Source organism: Salvia hispanica, chromosome 2 (assembly GCF_023119035.1).
Source record: "Salvia hispanica cultivar TCC Black 2014 chromosome 2, UniMelb_Shisp_WGS_1.0, whole genome shotgun sequence".
Lineage (NCBI taxonomy): Eukaryota > Viridiplantae > Streptophyta > Magnoliopsida > Lamiales > Lamiaceae > Salvia > Salvia hispanica.
The window spans coordinates 23,093,799-23,114,345 of NC_062966.1; the positions used below are offsets into that span (position 1 = coordinate 23,093,799).

The following is a 20,547-nucleotide window of genomic DNA, read 5'->3' on the forward strand; positions in this document are numbered from 1 at the left end:
TATCCGGCAGATGTATTTCGTCGCCGGTTCAGAATGCGCCGCTCCTCTTCCTGCGCATTGTTAATGCGTTGTCCGCGCGTTACCCCGAGTTCCGCCTCCAACGAGACGCAGCAGGAAGCCCGGACTATCGCCCCTACAGAAATGCACCTGTTGCCATCCGGCAGCTTGGCATATGGAGGGTCCGCCGACATGTTCGATGAGTATCTCGCAATGCGGCGAGACGATCGGCAACGAGTGCCTCGAAGAATTTCTCGTCGGGCGTGCGAGATATTTGGGGAGCACTACCTTCGCCGCCGGACGCATTAGCTGACCGCGTTCCTTACTGGATTGGCACTTGGAGGACCCACGGCTTCCGGGGATGCTCTGGCAAAGCATCGATCGTATGCACCGGGCAAAGTGGAAGAACCTGGCCTAACCGCGTGGCGAGGCTGGGTTACTACCGGCTACAAAGGTACGCATCCCACCATCATTCTTGAAGCCGTTGCCGACCAACGGCTTTGGATTTGGCATGCTTATTTTGGTATAGCCGGGTCGAACAACGACCTAAATGTTCTCAATTCCTCGCCCCTTTTCAACGAGCGGATCAACGGGTTAGGCCCCTCCATCGAATTCACGGCCAATGGCAATGTGCATAACATGGGGTACTACCTGGCTGACGGCATCTATCCGCAATGGCCCGTGTTTCTGAAGACGATCAGATGCCCACTCGGAGATAGAAGAAGGTATTTTGCCCGAGCGCAAGAGTCTGCGCGCAAGGATGTGGAGAGGGCATTTGGGGTGCTCCAATCGCGATTTGCACTGGTAAAGGGTCCGACGCGCTTTTTCTACCAGGGGGATATTGCCGATATCATGTATGCGTGCATCATCATGCATAACATGATCATCGAAGATGAACACGAAGGCGTCCTCGACGTCACCAACGACCCAAGTGTTGCATCATCGAGTCACGGTGTCTCAACCGAGTCCGCCCGCCAGGGTGTACCGCACAACGAACATGAACGGTTCCAGGCGTTCATGGACATACACCAGAAGGAGGCCCATCAAGCACTACAACACGATATCATCGAAGAATTGTGGGCAAATAGAAACCGCGCCCACCGCCCTTGAATTTTTTTTTCTTTGAATTTTTTTTTTGATTTTTTATTTCCATTCGTGTACTTTTTTTTTTTTAATTTTCTTCGTTGTAATGTGTACCCGTGTTTAATACAACGAACTTTATTACTATTTATTTGATTTATCTTTATAAATTAAATAAGCTAGCTTTATTATATATAAAAATAAAACAATTAAATTAGTGATGATGTAAAAATGAAATGTTGAGTTAGGGAGAAATAAGGGAGAAATAAGGGAGAAACCATGTAGAATTGGTTCAATGATGTTCGCATGAGCCTTGCTGCCATCCCATTCCGCATGGACAAGACAACGAGATCGCATTGCATGCCTGAGGCAAGATATAACATAGGGAAAGAGGGCAACCTAGTTCTTACCTCCACAACTAATATATATGTGTGTATTAACCTAATAGTAGTGTGCTTAATGCATTAATCCGTGTCAATAATCTCTAGTTCGAGCCCACATTAATATGATAGTATCACATGATTTTAAAATTTTTGTTTATTTATCAATAAAAAGTGATAACATATGCCGTATCACCTCAGAGTAGTAATTTATATACATTTATTGATGAGCAAAGATCATACATTCGATTACTATGATTTATGAGTGTATAGTTAAATTTGTAATCTTTAACCTATTTCATATTTAATTTGAAAAATGCATTATCTAGAACGTATTCATAAATATCTAGCGTTATTGATTATATAAAAAAAGTAATTATACCCTTAAGACAGGTCTCCCAGCTATTTCAACTAACTCCACAACTATAAAAACTAGTGGGGGCATAATCTAGTAACAATCCAATTAAAATGCTACCTATTGTTATAAAAATCACCACTTTATAAAGATGGGACTATAGTAATGGAAGTAACTTCATGCAATATATTTATCAATAGTTTACTAGCTTAAGTTTGTCTGAATCGATAAATCCCAAATTTTTGTCCAACTTAATGCCAAAAACCAGATCCTTTAAAAATTAAATAATTCAAATACTAAAGTTTAAAAATATTTCGAAGTCACCAAAAGGGCCCCTCGGCTTAATAAAATTACAATTCCGGAGCTTCTTGGCTCGCAGGCGGGGCCCACGCTGAGAGCCGTCGAATGGGAGCCGCCGTTAAGTCACCGTCAGGCATTGATTGTGACAGTGAATTCAGGGGAACGGCGCGACGTTAGCTGACAGACGGAAAACGTTTTCTATTGGTATTTATGGGAAACTGGGAATTTACAAAAGTGAGGTTATATGTTTTGACTACTCGATATAAATGTTACGAGTATTATAGACTATAGTTTATTTAATTAGATTAAAGTAATTTGGTGTAAGGTACAATCTGACTCATTATTTGAATTCATTCTTCTTTTGGTCAGTCTTATTTTTAAAAATTCATTCTTCTCTTATTTATTTATCTTTTTTCTGAAACTTAGTTTACGAGAATGAATTCGTCCATCTTTACAGTGCCAACATTATACTTATTATGTATCACGAGTCTCGATTATCTATCTCATTCTTACTTTTGTAACTAATTTCATCGTAAAAAATGATTTCATTCGTTTCACCCTGAGTAAAACTTTTTCTTTTTTACGATGCCGTATATTAAATGGTACTACAGTTCTTAAAATAGAAACATTCGTCTATCCACTTAACTCACAAAATAATACACATAAATTTCACGTCGAAAAAAAAATGCTTCACTTATGGTGGGACAAAGAGAGTAGTATATTTTAATTTATCCTAAATGGAGTATCTCATCGTATTATTATATAACATGTCTAACAAATTCACTTCAATTTCTACGAGTACATACTGAAGTATAGTAGTAGTATAAATGTTGAGACAGGACTTAACTGAAAGTCTGAAACTCTCTTCAATAGAGAGCTTAATACTCTTTATTTATTTATTAAAATTTGAAATATTAAGCACTATATATATACAATTTTTTAGACAAAAATTCAAGAGGGGTCAAAAATATTAACCCTGTGGGTGCAGCAGTGTCTATGTGATGCAGCATTGTTGTTGGTTGGGTTTGATTTCAATGCTAGGAGTATTTAATACACATCTTCAAATTTTGAAAATTGTTCTCTTCATTTATTTCATTGGGAATATGGGTCCACATTTTGCATCCAAATTCATAAATTTGATCCCAACCCAGATTCACCAGTAGAAATGGTTTTGTAGTTTGAAGTGATTTAACAAGTTAGAGAGAAATGTTTTTTGTTTTTTGAATAGAGGGTGAGAACATAGTACTTACTTCTTTAAAAAAAATACTCAAAATGACATAGTTGACATCTTCCTCTTCTTCACAAAATTTATTATGCATAATTGCATATTGCTAGGGAGTCAGAGACGGAGTTTTCAGCCGATTCTAAAGAAAAATTAGACCTTCAGTTCCTCTTGTAGTTTCGAGAGCAGTTGCTCCTCCCGTCCCCGAATTCCGCTGCTGATGACAATTTCTCCCTATTTCAAATAACGAGAAAAAATTAGTACTCCATTAAAAAGTTTTAGAATATATAACATGCTACGCCTTTAATTGGCATTCAAATTTTTTGATAAAATCATGAGTATCACTAATCTGAATCTTTTTACAACACTATTCGTTAAAATCCATGCCAAACTAAAATAAGTGAATATGATATTAATATTGGTCGGTGATTCACATTTTAACAATAAAGCAAAAACCAAATGTGTGTGCATGTTCTTAATAAGTACTCAAAAAATAAAAGACTAACTGTTTATAAAATTAGTGGTGGGAATACGGGTATCCACGGATACCCAACCCGAAAAAACCGGGTATCCAAACCCGAAAATCATCTAAATGTCTATCCAAAATCCGATCCGATATATTTCCGGGTACTTCAATACCCGCCCCGGGTATCCATACCCGACGTATCAGGTACCCAAATACCCGACTCTTTACATTTGTTAATAACTAATAAAAAAAAATTAATTTTATATATTAATATAAATATAGAAATTTAAATTGACTAATATCTTTTATGTTGCATTTATTTTGTAGTATACAACTATAAAAAAGGGGTCACTTTTATTTTAAAGTATATAATTATATTTATGGGGATTGGTTATGCAATATGTAAGTAAAATAATACTAAAAGTTATGCATTTAATTAAACTGTAGAAACAACCAATAATATAATTCAAAAGTCAAAATAACTAACTAAAATATAAAAACCACATGAGTTGGTTATGCAATACGTAAAACTTGAGAGTTTGGAGAAGCCATGACTTAGAGTAAGATAGATTGACTTATTTATATAAGTTTAGAGAAAGTTAACCTAGTAAGTTGTAATTAGTAAATAAATTAGCCTAGCTCTTGAAGCCTAAAATGACTAAACCTAATTTTAAAAATGCTTTAAATAATAAATTGGATATTCGGGTAATATCCGATACCCATTCGGGTTATCCGATACCCAATTTATCTTAAATTTCAATACCCAGTCCCATAAAATTGGATATTGGGTATCCAATACCCAGCAGATATCGGGTTGGATACGGATAAACCCAATACCCAATATCCGTATTCCCACCCCTATATAAAATCATGAATATGTCCTTTCTTATTTGTCCAGCACAATTTAAATAATGAATCACAAAAAATGATGTCGTTTAACGTCCATGTTATCACATTAATACACGTTCATATCATATCACTATTCATCGATGTTACCAAAAATTTGCATCAACGTGCATCAACTTAGCTTCACATTTGGTCATAAGAAATCAGCATGGGACAATTAAAATTTTTTAAAAACATTGTTGTTTATTATACCCAAGTTTTGAAATAAGCAAGACTAAAAAGAATTTGACCAAAATTCCAATTAATTCTAAAATAAGTAAGCGTCTATAATCAGTCAAATAAAAAATTAAAAAGACAAAACCATGCAGTATTAATTACAATAAATATGTCGAATATGAAGAATAAGTGACCCACAGGCGTGTACTAGTCCTAATTTATTACGTATAAATAGCAAAGCTTCCAAAAAAGAAAATGAAAGCAACAAAAGGCAAATAAACAAGAAATATCTTAGAAATTAATCACAGAATATATGATGGAACTTAAATGAGTAAAACTACTGCATGCATGTGTGTAGTTGCAAAATTAAGAGCTTGATTAATTTTCGATGATTGATTTAAATCAAATACAATGTTTAAGATATTTTTATTTTAAATGTTAGTAATTTATTTTGAATATTTCTAGTTCTATTTATTTTTGAAGGAAACTGTGAAGTATTTTTATTCCGTAGTGAATAAAATAAAAGTTTATTTAATTGAGATGAATTAGATAATTAAGTTATAGAATATAATTATAAGATTAAAATAGAAAAGTATTCTTTTAGAAAGAAAATAAAACTTAAGTACCTCGTATCTATTTTGCTACATAATTTTCTTTAATAGTAGTAGTATTTTTTTACACAAATATCATGATACTTTTATACCATTTGAGAAATTAATACTCACACTATTATTATTAGTATTATTATAAAATATTCTGACAGGTCAGTAGAATGAGATATTGTCCCAAATAGAGGGCAGTCAACTTTGGGAAAAATAAAAATATTTTAAAACCAAGTTAAAATACACAAAAATATTGAAAGAGTCATAATTACTATATGAAGCTGGTGCTGCTTAATAATACTCCTACTATATAGTTGTTCCAAAACGACAATATTTATATATATAAACAAAAAGACAAGCTTAATTATTATAAAAAATGAATAATTTGTGGGACACACTAATAAAAGCTGAATGAATGAAAACAGCCTTTTTTAAGATAAGCTGATTCTCGTGACTGTATGAATCCATAATCATAAAGGGATTGTGCGCTGGCCATTTTATACTGAAATTTACTTATATATAAAGACAATATTTATATCCCTTTTTTACTTTTTAATTTGAATACTGTACTTGTAAAGATAAGACAAATCTGCCCAATAGAATTTTCAACTTTATTTGCACAACACTAAGCAATTTTTATGTCCATTTATTTAGGGAAAGTACAATATGGTATACAATTTGCCATAAAAAATTATAAGGTGAGAAATGATAATGGTCCCTAAAATCACAAATTTTGATTCAAATTGTGGTAAATATATGTATAATGTATAAATATCCAACATATTGAATTTATTTAATTATTTTGATAAGCACGATATAAAAAAAATATTAATGGGAATTATTTTTGTGTGAAAATGTGTTCAATGAAGTTTGCCATATTTGAAGATGATAATACATAAGTTTGAAGCACCTAACATTTCTTTTAATATGTAAAGACAAACTAGATATTTTATTTTATAATAGGAAAATAATTTTTTATCGTAATGTTTCCATGCATAACATCTCTATTTTTTCAAAAGTGGATTGTTTCTATTCTCGTTTTTTTATGATTTCTTTCATAAATATTCCTATTTCATATCTACACTAATGTACCATATGCTATTTTGAATAGAAATAAACATAATTTCTAATGTTGCACCAAATTGGATTCGAACCCGAGACCTTTATATAATACTACCAGCGAATTAACCAAATATACTACTTTCATAACTAATGTATACTTTGTGAGTATTAAGCAACTACTTTCACTTTCTTTTATCTCCACAATCAACAAAAATTTATGTTCATTTTTAAGGAAACTGCGATAGATATAATTTGCTATAAAAAGACCAAATTTCTAAAAGCATGAAATATAAAAAGAATTACGAAGTTATAAATTATTATTCGACAAATGAATCATTTTTAATGCTATATGAATCTGCTTGTTTAAATTATGTAATTTCGATATTAAGTACGATAAATAAGAATATTTGCATTTATTTTGTGAAAAATGTGATCAGTGAAGTTTGCCAATATTTTAAGCATCTAACATTTCATTAAATATGCCATCATAAACAAGGTATCTTATTTTATAATAGGAATATTATTATTTTTGTATAATGTCTATATAATTTTTGAACTATAAAGGATTAATAATCTAGATAAAATTTTAGAAAATAATATTACGAATAAGTGATAGTAGAAAAATATTATAGGAGTATAAGATTGCTCTTTCTACAATTTCAAAATATAAAGATTATTTCCAAATTGCTTTATTAACTTTTCCCTCTGCCGTTATATGCTTTAAGTTTGAATGGTTACTTTCAAATAGACAAAAAAGTTTGAATTATTGAAGTTTAACAAATGTCATGTTTTTATCACCACCACGTGAAGAAATAATCTATATTATTACCCTTTTAGTTTTAAGATGAAGAAATATAGAAATTAATCATCACCTTGCTTTGGTAACTTCCAAAATTGAAAATCGTAAAACTATTTTAGCAAAAGATACATGAAGGTTGGATACTTCATAATTTTGGAATGATTATCTATGATCAATTGCTATAATTATTAATATTGCCACTATGTAATAATTCGGCAATGCTTCCAAATTTATAATTTTTAGTTCCTAGTTAATTTTTATCAATTAACATGTATGTCGTTGTTGTATTCAAGTTTAATTTGATTATGGATATCATAGATAGAATTAACTAATATCAAATAAAAAAAATAATTTAAAAAATTAACAATATTAAGTTGAATATTCAAATATTATTTAAATGACATCGACAACTTTTATCAATATATTTAATAATTCAAGCTAAAATTTTGTCATTGCCAACTAAAATATGTTAAAATTTCAAATACTATTATTGATTCAAGTTGAACACTTTAATGTGGTTTGTTTATTGATGTAATAACCGACCATTACGTGCACGTCCAACCATGTCCTAATAACCTATGATATTTTTGCGTCACACTAATATGTAATTAATGGCACACGTCTTTGTCTAATTTAATCATATTTATATCATTTTATATATAGGAGTTGGTAGTTCTTCTTGTAGGCAACTCAAATAAAATAAAAAATTCCAGTAGTCAAGTTATTAATATCAACAAATTGTGTTCTACCATATTTTTTATTTTTTGGCTACGTATATCGCCTTTTCTTTTGTTTTTTCCCTCGATAAGGATATGCTTAGATTTATTAGCCACCTACAATTACAAAAATAGAGATCAAATAAAATGTAATTTAGTTAGGGGAGGGGGAAATGTGATGTGACCCACTACAAATAATTAGACAATGTAATATATTTATATTAAAATTATAGTACTCCATTTCATAAGTTACTATTTATGCCAAGGGTTGTAATCTTTTCCAATATTATGTTTAGAATCTACGACTGTGTTATAAAGAGAACGTAATCGTATTTATATTTAATTAAAATTCTCAACATAGTACCCCTCACTCATATCGTCAATAAGGTTTAATTTTCACTTGGTATTAACGGGAAACTACATGTGTTACAATGTTATCATATTTGTATCTACCTAATTTTCAAAATCCCTCCAAAATCATGTCACAAATGTGCAATTGTACAATGTTATCATATTCCCAATAATACTTTAATAAAGGATAACTATTTAAAAAAAAAGGATATATGAACTAAATTTTAGTACCTAAATGCTAGGCTGGAAATAATACCACCATGATCAAATTTCAACAACATCATCATATTTACTTAGACCTTTTTGTATAATGGTCACCACACATTCACACTTGCATGACTTCAAGGTCAAATTATAGCATCATGCCTCTATGATTATTTGTTTTACAAATGCACATCTTTTTCGAAAACTGAAATAGTCATAAATTAATTTAAGTTATTGTAAAAATACTTATTTTTTTAGATAATTTACTAAGTGTTAAAACATTGGAGAGTAAATTTTTGTTAAATACAATATCATCTAAAATTAAATCTGTGAAAATTAAAAAAAAAATTCAAATCTTCATAGCTAGTAATATTTTAAATTGCTTTGACCATAATTAATGTCATTTCCTGCAATTGCCATATTTTATAAATACAAAATTATATGTTTAAAACTAAAAAAATCTTGAATTATAAAGAAAGAAGAAAATGAAAAGAAAAAACATTGAAAAAGTAGATTCATTTCAATTTCAATTAAACAAAATTTGATGATAGAGAAAGAAAGGTCAAAACTGTAGATAAAGCATAGAAAGCAGGGCAATCTCGACAGCCCAAAAGCCTCGACGGCGACATTGTCCGCAGCTGTTATAATCATCTAAGAGAGAGAGAGAGAGTTGGGAGATTTCGAGCTTCTCTCTATTTCTGCACAGATTGTGTGAGCAGCATCGTCTATTTTTGCATTGTATTTTCTGCATAAGCATATACGGATTTACCTGTCGCTGTTACAAATGTAAGTGCATCATTGCTCTTTCACTAAATCAGGACTGAAACCTTTTTTTTTTCTCAAGAATCACAAAAAAGATTCAATCTTTATTGATTTCGTGATCTGGGATTTCATTTTTAAGCTCTTGGGATTTGAGTTGGTGAGGTTGTTCAACCTCAATGCTCATTTCATGTAACATCTCTCTCCCCCTTTTTGTAAAATCGTTATCTCTGCTTCTTTTGATGTGAAAGAAGAGGCAACAATCATGATTGTTTTATGGTTTTTTTTTTTCTTATGCTTTGTGTGTTTTTTCTTTCTTGGATTTGCTGATTGGGTTGTGGGATTTTGCAGGAAGGGATCTAAATAGCAAAGAAACTCAAACTCTCTTGTCACTTCAGCAAAATTTTTTGATGAGTGATTTTAGGTGAAAAGGTGGTTTTTTTAGTGTGGGGTGAAGTGAAATTTCTTGAGTTGTTATAGAAATCTGAGCATTTCCAATAATTGAGATTGGAGGAGAGGAGCAGAGGAGAAGGTGCTGTTTTCGCCTGAATCTGTCAAGATTTAAGCCAAAATTGACTTGTCTGATTTGAAAGGGGAGGGGTATGTTTGCAAAGTGGAGGTGAGAAAAGGGAAATGGTTGTATTTGCTGTGTCGTTTGTGGTGTAGGCAGAGAGATCATGTGCCAAACAGTGAAAACTTCAGCTTGAAAAGAACTCTCCCTGCAGATCCATTCACATAGCTGTCTTGGTACCACTTCTGGAGCCTGCATGTTGCATTCACTCTCTGGTTAAAAACCAAAACTGTTGAAGATATCAGTGCTTTGACTGAAAAAGAAAAGAAAATAATAATTGCTCGGGGTGGGAAAAAGAGAGAGGGGTTCTTGATTGGAAAAGGGCTTTTTTTTCATTTGGGGGGTGGGAGAGAACAGTGAACAAGTCAGTTGTAAGTGCATGAGTTTCATCACAACTTTTAGTGGTGGTGGGGCCTAATAATGCGCCTAATGTTTCTTGTTGCTGTTTTCATTTGTAGACAGACATTCATATAGATATAGTGCTTCAAGCTGTGGCTGTCTTTTGAGGGAGACGGAAGGAGCCTTTTTGTTTGGGAAGGAATTCTTCTTTTTATATGCTGTGATTGTGAAGATGAGTAGAGATTTGAAGAAAGGGGAAAAGGTGGAAAAGGGCTCTTCTTCTGCCATGGCTGAGAAGGTTGTGGTGGCTGTTAAGGCAGCTAAAGAGATTCCTAAGACTGCTCTGGTTTGGGCTCTGACTCATGTTGTTCAGCCTGGGGATTGCATCACTCTTCTTGTTGTCATATCTTCACAGAGTTCTGGTAATAATTACTTACATTTGTTTGATTTCTTGCATTTCCTTATGTTTTCTTTTCTTGGCCTTACTTCATGTCTAATGTATAAAGCTTTAATCTTTTGTGTTATTGTTACCATAACTGTTCTTCAAATAGTTCTGGTAATAATCACTTGCATTTGTTTGATTCTTGCCTTTTTTTTCACATGGAATCTTGAATTCTTGCTGTTTCTTATGTTTCTTTTCATGGCCTTTTATGTTTCTTTTCATGTCTAAACTGCAATAATGTGTAAAGCCTTAATCTTTGTGTTATTGTTTACATGGAGATTCATTACCTTACCAATTACTGTTTTCGGGTTTCGCTGTTTCAGAGTCTTTTTGTATCCCTATAATGCCGAATGCAAATCTTGGCTTGTATAATATGAAAAATCAAAGAGAAGAACTAGCATTTGTTCTTCATACATGTCATGTCTCTAGAGTCGTGAAGGTTTTTGTCTATGGTTTCCGAGTCCACGTGGTGGGTTCCTGCAATTAACACTGGGCTCTCCTTGAACATTTATTCTGCACTCGTACACACTTTGTGTAGTAGATCCGGTCCATCACGTCCCATCTCTAAGCCTTTCAAAATTTCCTCCACGTTAGAGTCACATGTCAAGGTGTCGGAGCTGGCCCAAGATGTTCAACTGTTTTTTCTCACTTGTACTGATTTTTCTTATCTCTGATGGCATCTCATTCGAAACTCATTAATCAGGTAGGAAATTATGGGGCTTCCCAAGATTTGCTGGCGACTGTGCTAGCGGTCACAGGAGATCGAACTCTTATGCAAATGCAGAGCTGAAATCTGATATTACAGACTATTGCTCTCAAATGATTCTTCAGCTTCATGATGTTTATGATCCAAATAAAGTAAGTAGATTGGGAATATGCATGTTTTTACCATTAGTGTTTTTTTCCATGGAAACAGCGATGAATGTCGTTTTTCTGCCTAAATATCACAGATCAATGTGAAGATAAAACTCGTCTCTGGGACGCCAATTGGAGCAGTTGCTGCAGAGGCGAAGAAAAACCAAGCGAATTGGGTCGTTTTGGACAAGTAAGTTTCACTTCACCTAATACTGATGAAGACTGTCTTGTTTTACTCATGTGTTTTAAATCGTTTTGATATCACAGACACCTTAAAAACGAGGAAAAGCGTTGTATGGAAGAACTGCAATGCAACATCGTTGTCATGAAGCGCTCACAACCGAAGGTTCTTCGACTGAATTTAGTCGGGACAGGTAGAAAGGAGCAAGAAGCAGTCAGCTCTGATGATAACAAATCTTCTGAGAAGCAAGAGCCCACTCGTGGACCTCTCGTTACCCCGTCAAGTAGCCCTGAGACGTTCACCGCCACTGAAGCTGGAACGTCATCTGTTTCAAGCTCCGATCCTGGAACTTCGCCTTTCTTCATCACTAACGTGAAGGACGCCCTGAAGAAGGAGAAGCTGCTCGTTATTACTAAGCAAGAGCGCGAGATTCATGAGTCCAGTTCGGATTCTGAAAGTGAGACTCTGTCTTCGTCTTCGAGTCTGAGGTTTCAGCCGTGGATGGCGGACATTGTCGGTTCGCGCTGTCAGTCCATGGACCACGTCGGAGAAAGCTCCGGACGATATAGTACTCGTATGCAAAATCCTGCCACCAAAGCCCTGCTTGATAAGCTGTGTAAGCACGATGACGAAGGTGGCTTCCGATCCCCGAGCTACAGGTCGACTCTTGAGTTCAGCAGCAATTTGAGAGAAGCTATTTCGTTTTCGAGATCAGCTCCGCTCGGGCCTCCACCATTATGTTCTATATGTCAACACAAGACGCCCGTATTCGGGAAGCCTCCTAGGTGGTTCACTTACGCAGAACTGGAGCATGCAACGGGAGGGTTCTCGCAAGCAAACTTCTTAGCCGAGGGCGGTTATGGATCTGTCCATAGAGGTGTCCTCCCTGACGGCCAGACAATCGCCGTCAAGCAGCACAAGCTGGCGAGCTCTCAAGGCGATCAAGAGTTCTGCTCGGAAGTTGAAGTTCTGAGCTGCGCTCAGCACCGGAATGTTGTGATGTTGATTGGCTTCTGCATTGAGGATGGCAGAAGATTATTGGTGTATGAGTTCATCTGCAATGGATCCCTCGACTCTCATCTTTACGGTATAATTTTGCCTTCGATATCAGTCGGAAAGTTCTATTTCGATGCTATCATAGGTAACATGTGTATATAAACGCACAGGCCGCCATCAGAACACGCTACCTTGGAATGCTCGGCAAAAGATCGCAGTCGGAGCAGCTCGTGGCTTGCGGTATCTTCACGAAGAATGCAGGGTTGGTTGCATCGTGCACCGAGACATGCGCCCCAATAACATCCTCCTTACTCATGATTTCGAACCATTGGTACTAACTTCTCTTTCTCCCTCTCCATATGTGGTTATTCTTGATAGTAGTCCTAATCTTTGCCTGCATAGGTGGGAGACTTTGGTCTAGCTAGGTGGCAACCCGATGGCGAAACAGGAGTCGAAACCAGAGTAATTGGAACGTTCGGGTAAAACGCTCGTTCTTTTCATGCTACGGATAACCAATAATAATGCTTGTTCAAGAACTTATATACTGATTGATTACATGTAATGCCTCATGAAGGTACCTGGCGCCTGAGTATGCTCAGAGTGGTCAAATCACAGAAAAAGCCGACGTGTACTCATTTGGCGTCGTGCTGGTGGAGCTCGTCACCGGGCGCAAAGCAGTCGACCTCAACAGACCCAAGGGCCAACAGTGCCTCACCGAATGGGTAAGGCTGAAGCTTTCTGTATACCTCATACGGTGATTTTAAAAGGGTTTCAAGCCTGACCCGATCAAATTACAGGCGCGGCCGCTCTTGGAAGCTTATGCTGTTGATGAGCTGGTAGATCCGAGGCTGGGAAACAACTACAACGAGGGCGAGGTTTACTGTATGTTGCATGCTGCATCGCTGTGCATACGTCGGGACCCTCAAATGAGGCCTCGTATGTCTCAGGTAAGAAGCCGGCGACCTTTAGTTCCCGGGTGTTGATGTTTTTAACAGACAATATGACACATGTATGTTTCTTGTTAAATAGGTGCTTCGGATTTTAGAAGGCGACGGGACGGATTCAGGTCCGCTGATTACATCGGGGTCTGATGTGGGCAGCCGGAGCGGAAGGATGTGGTCTGAGCAACGTCAACATCAGCACCGGCATCGACGCCACATGTCAAGTGAATTGTCTGGGCGATTGAGCTCGAACCTATCTCTTAATTAGAGAAAAAAGTTGGACTTATGCATCAACAAAGCTGTTTTAGATTGATGCCATCGAGATTTTTGCATTGTGTATAGCAATGGTAGAGTATAAGTTTCTGTAACCATCATTGAGAAATGGGATACCCAATTGCTTGGTTAGTAATATATACATATTTTGTTTTGAAACAATCTTCATCTCCAATCAATGTATACGTTATTCCTCCAAATAAACAATACTAATATTTAGACAATGAATCGTAACTTAGTTGGTAAGACACGTTCCTCTGACCAATAGATACGAATGAATAAATACAGCCAACTTACTACATAGTATATTCCAGTAATCCATTAAGACAGATTAGCAACAATTTCCTAGCTAGGGTATCATCCAATATTCTTCAAAGAAGTTTTGACACGATGCAGGTCAGAGCAGCTTCCGTAGTACTCCCTGTTTTGCATCTGAAGTATGTATTAGGGCTTCCTCATTTTCGACCTTGCATATCTGAGTAAGAAAAAGAAGGGTATGGTTTCAGTTTAGTTGCATAACGCAACGCAAGTAACAGAACGGGCAAGATTAGGTTAGTATGGGTACTCTATATGCATTCCACCGCGGTCAGAAGATGGCAGCGTGCTTCCTTGAAGCGAGTTCATTGCCTCGGTTGCATGTTCAACTCCCTGTTAGGAGAAACACACGTTTTTATTTCAGGCTTGGAGTATAAAATAATGAATAGAAAAGGGTCCTAAATCAGGAGAAAGGAACCTTCATTTTCCAGGTGACAAGGGCTCATACCTCGAAATCAGCAAACGCAACTGGCATTCCACCTCTGGCACGGACCTTAAGGCTGTTGAATCCTTGGTATCTGAAATCAAAGGGAAATAGACTACTGATATTCCTACTTTACAATTGATTATAGAAAAGAACTGGTAAAAGATTGATTTAACAGGAATTACACACGGATGACTACGAGATTCCCATATAAACACTTCACAATAACATGTTTTGTTTGTCCTGACAAATAACAATGCAAGGAATGACAACTTACTGCAAAAGAAGTTGCTTCAGTTCCTCTTCAGTACAGGTTGGACCTAAATTAGCAATAAACAATGTAGAGCATGCACCATCTGCTGCCTTTTCGGCTTGCTCCTAAGAAAGCCATTCAATTCAACCAATCATGAGTGTTAAAATATACGGAAAATTGCTTTAGGAGATAGAGGTATAACCTATTTACTTACACTCTCTGGAGCATCATTGCCGTAGCCTGTGTGTTTGCTGCTGTCAAAGCAAGGCGTTGTATAATTAGATTAATGACAAGAATGAAGAACACTAATTGAACACAAAAAGTCCACGGCATAAAGATATTAGAGTATGAAAAGGAATTACTGCTGTCATAAACAAGTCTAACCTTTTCTCAGCTGCTGAAGTGTCTTGATTACCCTCATCAGGGTTGGTGTATGGTTCATCAGAATCACCATCTCCTGGAAATATTAAATTTAATCTTGTGATGCACAAGGACTGGAGTAACACAAGTGATAACTGAGAAAACATTCACCATAAATTCACAATTTAATGTTACTTAAACCCTCAAACTTTCTTCATGCATATGAAAACATTATCTCTCCCAATGGATATATACCTCTCTGCCACCCCATCCCAAGGATTAAAGGGTTTGTGGAGTTGAAGTATCAGGATGATACCATCCATTTTTTCAGAGGGAAAAATAAGTACGTAAATAAACAGGAAAGATCACAGCATAGTTACCATCGTCACTAGATGATTCCCTAGCATCAGTCTCAGAATTCGTTCTTCTATCAATGACAACATATGGACCACTTCCTGTTAAAAGCAATTCCAATTAGCAACAGTTAACCATCATGCACAGATATGAAATAGTACTACCTCATAACAAAAAATCACTCAATTAGGAAGTATATGTACAGCCTTTGGGTAACCAAGATAACGAAAGTCACTCACCTGGTTTTCTTCTAGAATTTGATCTAGCCAGTTCAATGTGCAAAGTGGAACCAGATTGAGGATCAAATTTAACACCCTGTAGATGTTCCTTCACTTGTTACTAATTACCAAATTATCAAATTCTATGCGTATAAATGTGTCATATATACAAATAAAAATGATTTGGAATGTTATCTCCAGATTAGATTAGAATCATAAGATTTCTTCTCGCTATACAAGGTAACACCACTGCTTTAGGAAAATACAATTCCAGTAACAGATTGAAGAAGAAAGCCTTTTTAATGGAGTACTAGTATAATTCATCCATCTATTTTCCCCACATCCAAATTATACTACTAAAAAGCCCCCAATTATTTCATGCCTAGCTTGATTTTCTTCCACTAACAATGTATTACTAATGAAACGAACAAAGCATAAAAAAGGAGGACAATCACCAGAAGTTCCCTACAGAAACAAATTTCAAATTGAAAACTCACATTCAGAGAATGCAGGGCTGCCATTGCCGATTGATGATTCACAAAGGTCGCAAACGCCACAACCTGTCCACTCCAGAGAAAAATTGAAGTTAGAAAACTCATCAGAATCCGCAGAAACTATTTACTGTGCAATTACATCTTCCGATTAATCATGCCATTCAACAATCAGTGTGAAATTTCGAGCAGTAGTTAATAGAATCGAAGAGAATGGAACCTGATTGCCACGTCCGGTGTATTTGAGCTGGCAGGACTCGAATCCGGGGCGGCTGCGGAAGAGGTTGTGAATCTCGCGCGCCTTCACGTCGTCGGGGAGGCCGGAGACGAAGAGAGTGTTGATTCCGTTCCTATCGCTGGGAGCGTAATTGTACTCCGGAGGCGGCGCAGCCAGGTAGAAAGGCTCGTACGGCGGTGGATAAGCCATATCGGAAAATTGAAAGCGACGGCGGCGAAGAATCTCAGTTCCCGGCGGAGAGAGAGGTGGATTTTGCGGTGGGGAAATGTTTCTGTTAATTGTTGAATTGGGCTTTGTTGAAAACTAATTATTGGGTTTATCAAAAGAATAAATATTGGGCCGAGTTGATTGGGCTGCAAAGTCTCGTGTCTTTGATAGAGGAATTAGTTAAAATTGAGTTTTATTAATATTATTCAATGCGATAAATAGATCAGTATTTCCATCTCAGATATTTGCAAGTAAATGAATGTTGAGCAATTGAACACTGTTATTAAAGTGTTTAATATGCCAAGATAGGAAACTATAGACTATGAGGTTAAAATGTCCCACCAACCTTGACACTTTGAATTCATTTTGAGAATTTGAAAATATATTTCTTATTGTAATAAAATTACGTAAATAGATAAACTACTTACAAATTTTGATTTTTAACTAATAATATTAGTATTTGATATAAAAAAAGGTTGGGATTTTGTAACAAGGAGGGCTTTTGACTATTGGGGTTAACTATTGTAATGAAACTTTAAATTTATAAAAGAATTTAATTAAGACTCGATAAAAAAAAGCCCAATTATAAGATAAGTTAGATGTAGTAATATCCGTCCCTTTGTTAGCTGAGATGTTTCTTATTCAATGCAAGATTTAAGAAAATTTTTGTTAGACAAGTGGAGAAAGAAGTACTCCCTCCGTCCGTCATTAGAAGTCTCATTCATTGGTGGTACGAGTTTTAAGAAATGTTAAGAAAAGTGAGTGGAAAAAAGTTAATGGAATAGAGTCTCACTTGTATATATTAGTTTTAAATGAAATGTGAGTGGAATGAGTTAGTGAAAGGTGAGACCCTATTACCATTTATGGTAAAAGTGAACCGAGACTCTTTTATTTGCAGACGGACTAAAATAGCAAAACAGGACTATTATTCGCGAACGGAGGGAGTAGTAGTTAAGAACCACATATTTAAGTGACAAATTTGAAATTATTTCTCATTCATTAAGAATCAGTTTAGGGAAAGCAAATATACTCTGAACTTTTATTCGGAATGCGAACTGATCCTATGCTATTTAATTTCGCATAATTAAAGTATTTTGTTACTTGTACAACATGGTCAAACTATCATAACCGGACATGACTTTGACCATTGTAAAGTGTAATTTTCTAGTTATGTAGTAGTATTTCACAATTGTAATTTTTCACTTAAACTTTTTTTGTGTGAACCTCTAATATTGAAGTAATTAGTGATAAACGTACGTATACGTACGTACATAACCGAACTTTTTTAAACATTTTACATTGAAAATTATTTTATAAACATTAATTGATTTAAAATAAATTTCATACTAATCATTTTGCAACACTTCAAGAAAGATTTAAAATTTATACTTAAATATTTGTATATTTAATAAAATATATATTTTCTACTAAATATTGTATATTAATTCAAATCATAGTCGAAATCATGCTACGATTCGACATAAAATTTCTATATCACTTCTTTGTTATTGCTACATATATTACAATAAATAACAAAATTAATTTTTAATTAAATTCACTTAAATCTAAAAATTTTTAAAATATTATGTACATGTACATAATTGTACGTTTATCTTTTCCCATCATATAAATAAGCCCATAGTCCTTCCAATATATTTGCACAATTAAAGAAAGGACTTCAAAATAATAATCAGATTCAAATAAAAAGAAATGAAATATGACATTTTCCAACTTGCAGTGTTTTTAAAATTCAAAAGTTCTCCCAACTTGGTGCCTTAAAATCCAAAACCTACCTACCCATTGTTTTGAATCTACTCAGAAATTTACAACATCCATACCACCAATTTTATCATCGCTAATCATATTTTATTTTTCGGTGCATGAATTAGGACATGAAAAATTATCATATTTTTAGTTTAATGGTGCAGATCTAATTTGAAGTAGTTGAATATTCGTTTTACACTAATCAAAATATATTTGCACTATTACAAAAAAAACACCTCAAAATATCAATCAGACCCAAATAAAAGATGAATATGACAGCTTGCCAACCTAGCTACTTGATAATCTTAAATCATATTTTAAAAATTAAAGAATTGAATCAACTTTGAATGCAATCTTGGCGACTTGCTTGTGCAAAACCTACTCACTGTATTGAATCTACACATAAAAATCATAAATCATACATAACTAATAAGTGTGTTCTACAACGTTGTGTTAGTAAAAGCTGAATATAGATTCTATCAAATTCTTATCCAAGTGTTTTAGTTTAATCATGGCGGCTTATGCAGCTTTGGTCTCTCTCATGCATCTCATAGATGACATCGAGAACCATCACTCCCCACCCATCTCTCTTGACAAACACCAAATTCAATCTCTCACTGAAAATGTTACCTTCCTGCAACAATTTCTCCAAGCTTACAAGTCTCTTGTTTCTGATAGCGATGAAGCAGATCCACTGGAGATGCGTATTGCTGATGCAGCTTATGCAGCCGAGGATGTTATCGAATCTCATATTGTTGACAAGATTCAGCACAATAGACCCGAAGCAACCAAACCCAGATGCTTCTTCAATTGGTTTCGAGGTTCAAAGGATCCACGAAATGTCTCATCAAAACATGATGGTATTGATGATGAACCGGCTAAGCTGTATCAAGCAGTAAAAAATGTGATAGAAGAAATGGATCGGATCAAGAAAGTGGCGATGGAGATCAGCACGGAGAAGGTGGTGGTGGTCCATGATCAACAACGTAGATTCGTCCCTTTTTCTAGTGGGATGAAGGGTAGTGGCAAGAAGGTGTTCTCTGATCATGTCTTGCATGGGATCATGGAAAAGCTCATGTCAAATGAATCCGGTCGCCAAGTCATACCCATAATAGGTATGGGTGGAATAGGTAAGACCGCTCTTGCTCAAGCTGTTTATTCAGAAAAAGCTATTAAGGAGCATTTTTATATTTGTGCTTGGGCTACTATCTCCGAACAATACAACACTAGAGAAATTCTACATGAACTTGTTTCTCAAGCCACTAAGAAAGACAAGGAACAACTTAGTGAAATGGGTGAACATGAATTGGGATTAGAGCTCTACCAATACTTGCGGGGTAGAAGGTTTTTAATTGTAATGGATGATATGTGGAATATTGAATCTTGGAACGAGATACAAAATTTCTTTCCTAACAATGGAAATTCCAGTCGTATAATAGTAACGACTAGGCTATCACAATTGAGTTCTCAATTAAACAATCATTATAGCCATTGAATGGAGTTTCTTGATGAGGCCAGTAGTGGGATCCTATTATCAAAAACCGTGTTTGGAGAGGAACATTTTCCTCTTGAATTGGAAAAAGTTGGAAAAGAAATTGCATACAATTGCAGGGGACTTCCTCTATCAATTGTGGTCGTTGGAGGTCTTTTCAAAAATGTCGAACCCATCCAAAAAAGTTGGGAATCAATAAGGAACAACTTAACTTCAATAGTAAATTTAGACAATAATAAGCATTGTTTGAGATTGTTGAAAATGAGCTATAATCACTTACCAGTATACATGAAGCCTTGTTTCTTATACATGGGTGTGTTTGAGGAAGATGATGAAATTATAGTCTCTACGCTCATCAAACTATGGGTTTGTGAAGGATTTCTTAAGCCCACAGACGGCCAAAGTATGGAAACATTTGGGAAAATGTTATTAAAGGACCTAGTGGATAGAAATCTCGTTCTAGTTGATGAGTTGGGGT

The 20,547-nt window shown here is 35.2% G+C and overlaps 4 protein-coding genes across 9 annotated transcripts; 3 read left to right on the forward strand and 1 right to left on the reverse strand.

Annotated features, from left to right (window-relative positions):
• Positions 1–636: 636 nt before the first annotated feature.
• LOC125206504 lies at positions 637–2,293 on the forward strand. Its single transcript, XM_048105754.1, has 2 exons — positions 637–1,077; positions 2,192–2,293. Exons 1-2 carry the CDS (start codon positions 637–639, stop codon positions 2,291–2,293), a joined length of 543 nt encoding a protein of 180 aa, XP_047961711.1.
• Positions 2,294–9,172: 6,879 nt separating this feature from the next.
• LOC125205231 (inactive protein kinase SELMODRAFT_444075-like) lies at positions 9,173–14,112 on the forward strand. Of its 5 annotated transcripts, none has more exons than XM_048104057.1 (11): positions 9,214–9,382; positions 9,707–10,297; positions 10,385–10,687; positions 11,411–11,565; positions 11,658–11,752; positions 11,830–12,830; positions 12,910–13,070; positions 13,142–13,218; positions 13,314–13,461; positions 13,537–13,686; positions 13,769–14,112. In XM_048104057.1, exons 3-11 carry the CDS (start codon positions 10,498–10,500, stop codon positions 13,946–13,948), a joined length of 2,157 nt encoding a protein of 718 aa, XP_047960014.1. In that variant the 5' UTR covers positions 9,214–9,382; positions 9,707–10,297; positions 10,385–10,497; the 3' UTR covers positions 13,949–14,112. The 5 variants fall into 5 exon arrangements, with proteins under 5 accessions (XP_047960015.1, XP_047960014.1, XP_047960018.1 ...); XM_048104061.1 differs by having other exon boundaries at positions 9,707–10,102; XM_048104058.1 differs by having other exon boundaries at positions 9,173–9,307; positions 9,707–10,687.
• Positions 14,113–14,117: 5 nt separating this feature from the next.
• On the reverse strand, positions 14,118–16,884 carry LOC125205234. 2 transcript variants are annotated; one of them, XM_048104065.1, is made up of 10 exons: positions 16,589–16,884; positions 16,375–16,437; positions 15,899–15,974; positions 15,686–15,760; positions 15,330–15,402; positions 15,160–15,196; positions 14,970–15,070; positions 14,717–14,786; positions 14,519–14,601; positions 14,118–14,428 (listed from the first exon to the last, which is right to left on the reverse strand). In XM_048104065.1, exons 1-10 carry the CDS (start codon positions 16,793–16,795, stop codon positions 14,398–14,400), a joined length of 816 nt encoding a protein of 271 aa, XP_047960022.1. In that variant the 5' UTR covers positions 16,796–16,884; the 3' UTR covers positions 14,118–14,397. The 2 variants fall into 2 exon arrangements, with proteins under 2 accessions (XP_047960022.1, XP_047960021.1); XM_048104064.1 differs by having other exon boundaries at positions 15,160–15,199.
• A 2,204-nt stretch (positions 16,885–19,088) lies between these two features.
• Positions 19,089–20,072, forward strand: LOC125206505 (probable disease resistance protein RXW24L). Its single transcript, XM_048105755.1, has one exon. The coding sequence runs from the start codon at positions 19,089–19,091 to the stop codon at positions 20,070–20,072; it is 984 nt and encodes a 327-aa protein (XP_047961712.1).
• Positions 20,073–20,547: the final 475 nt, after the last annotated feature.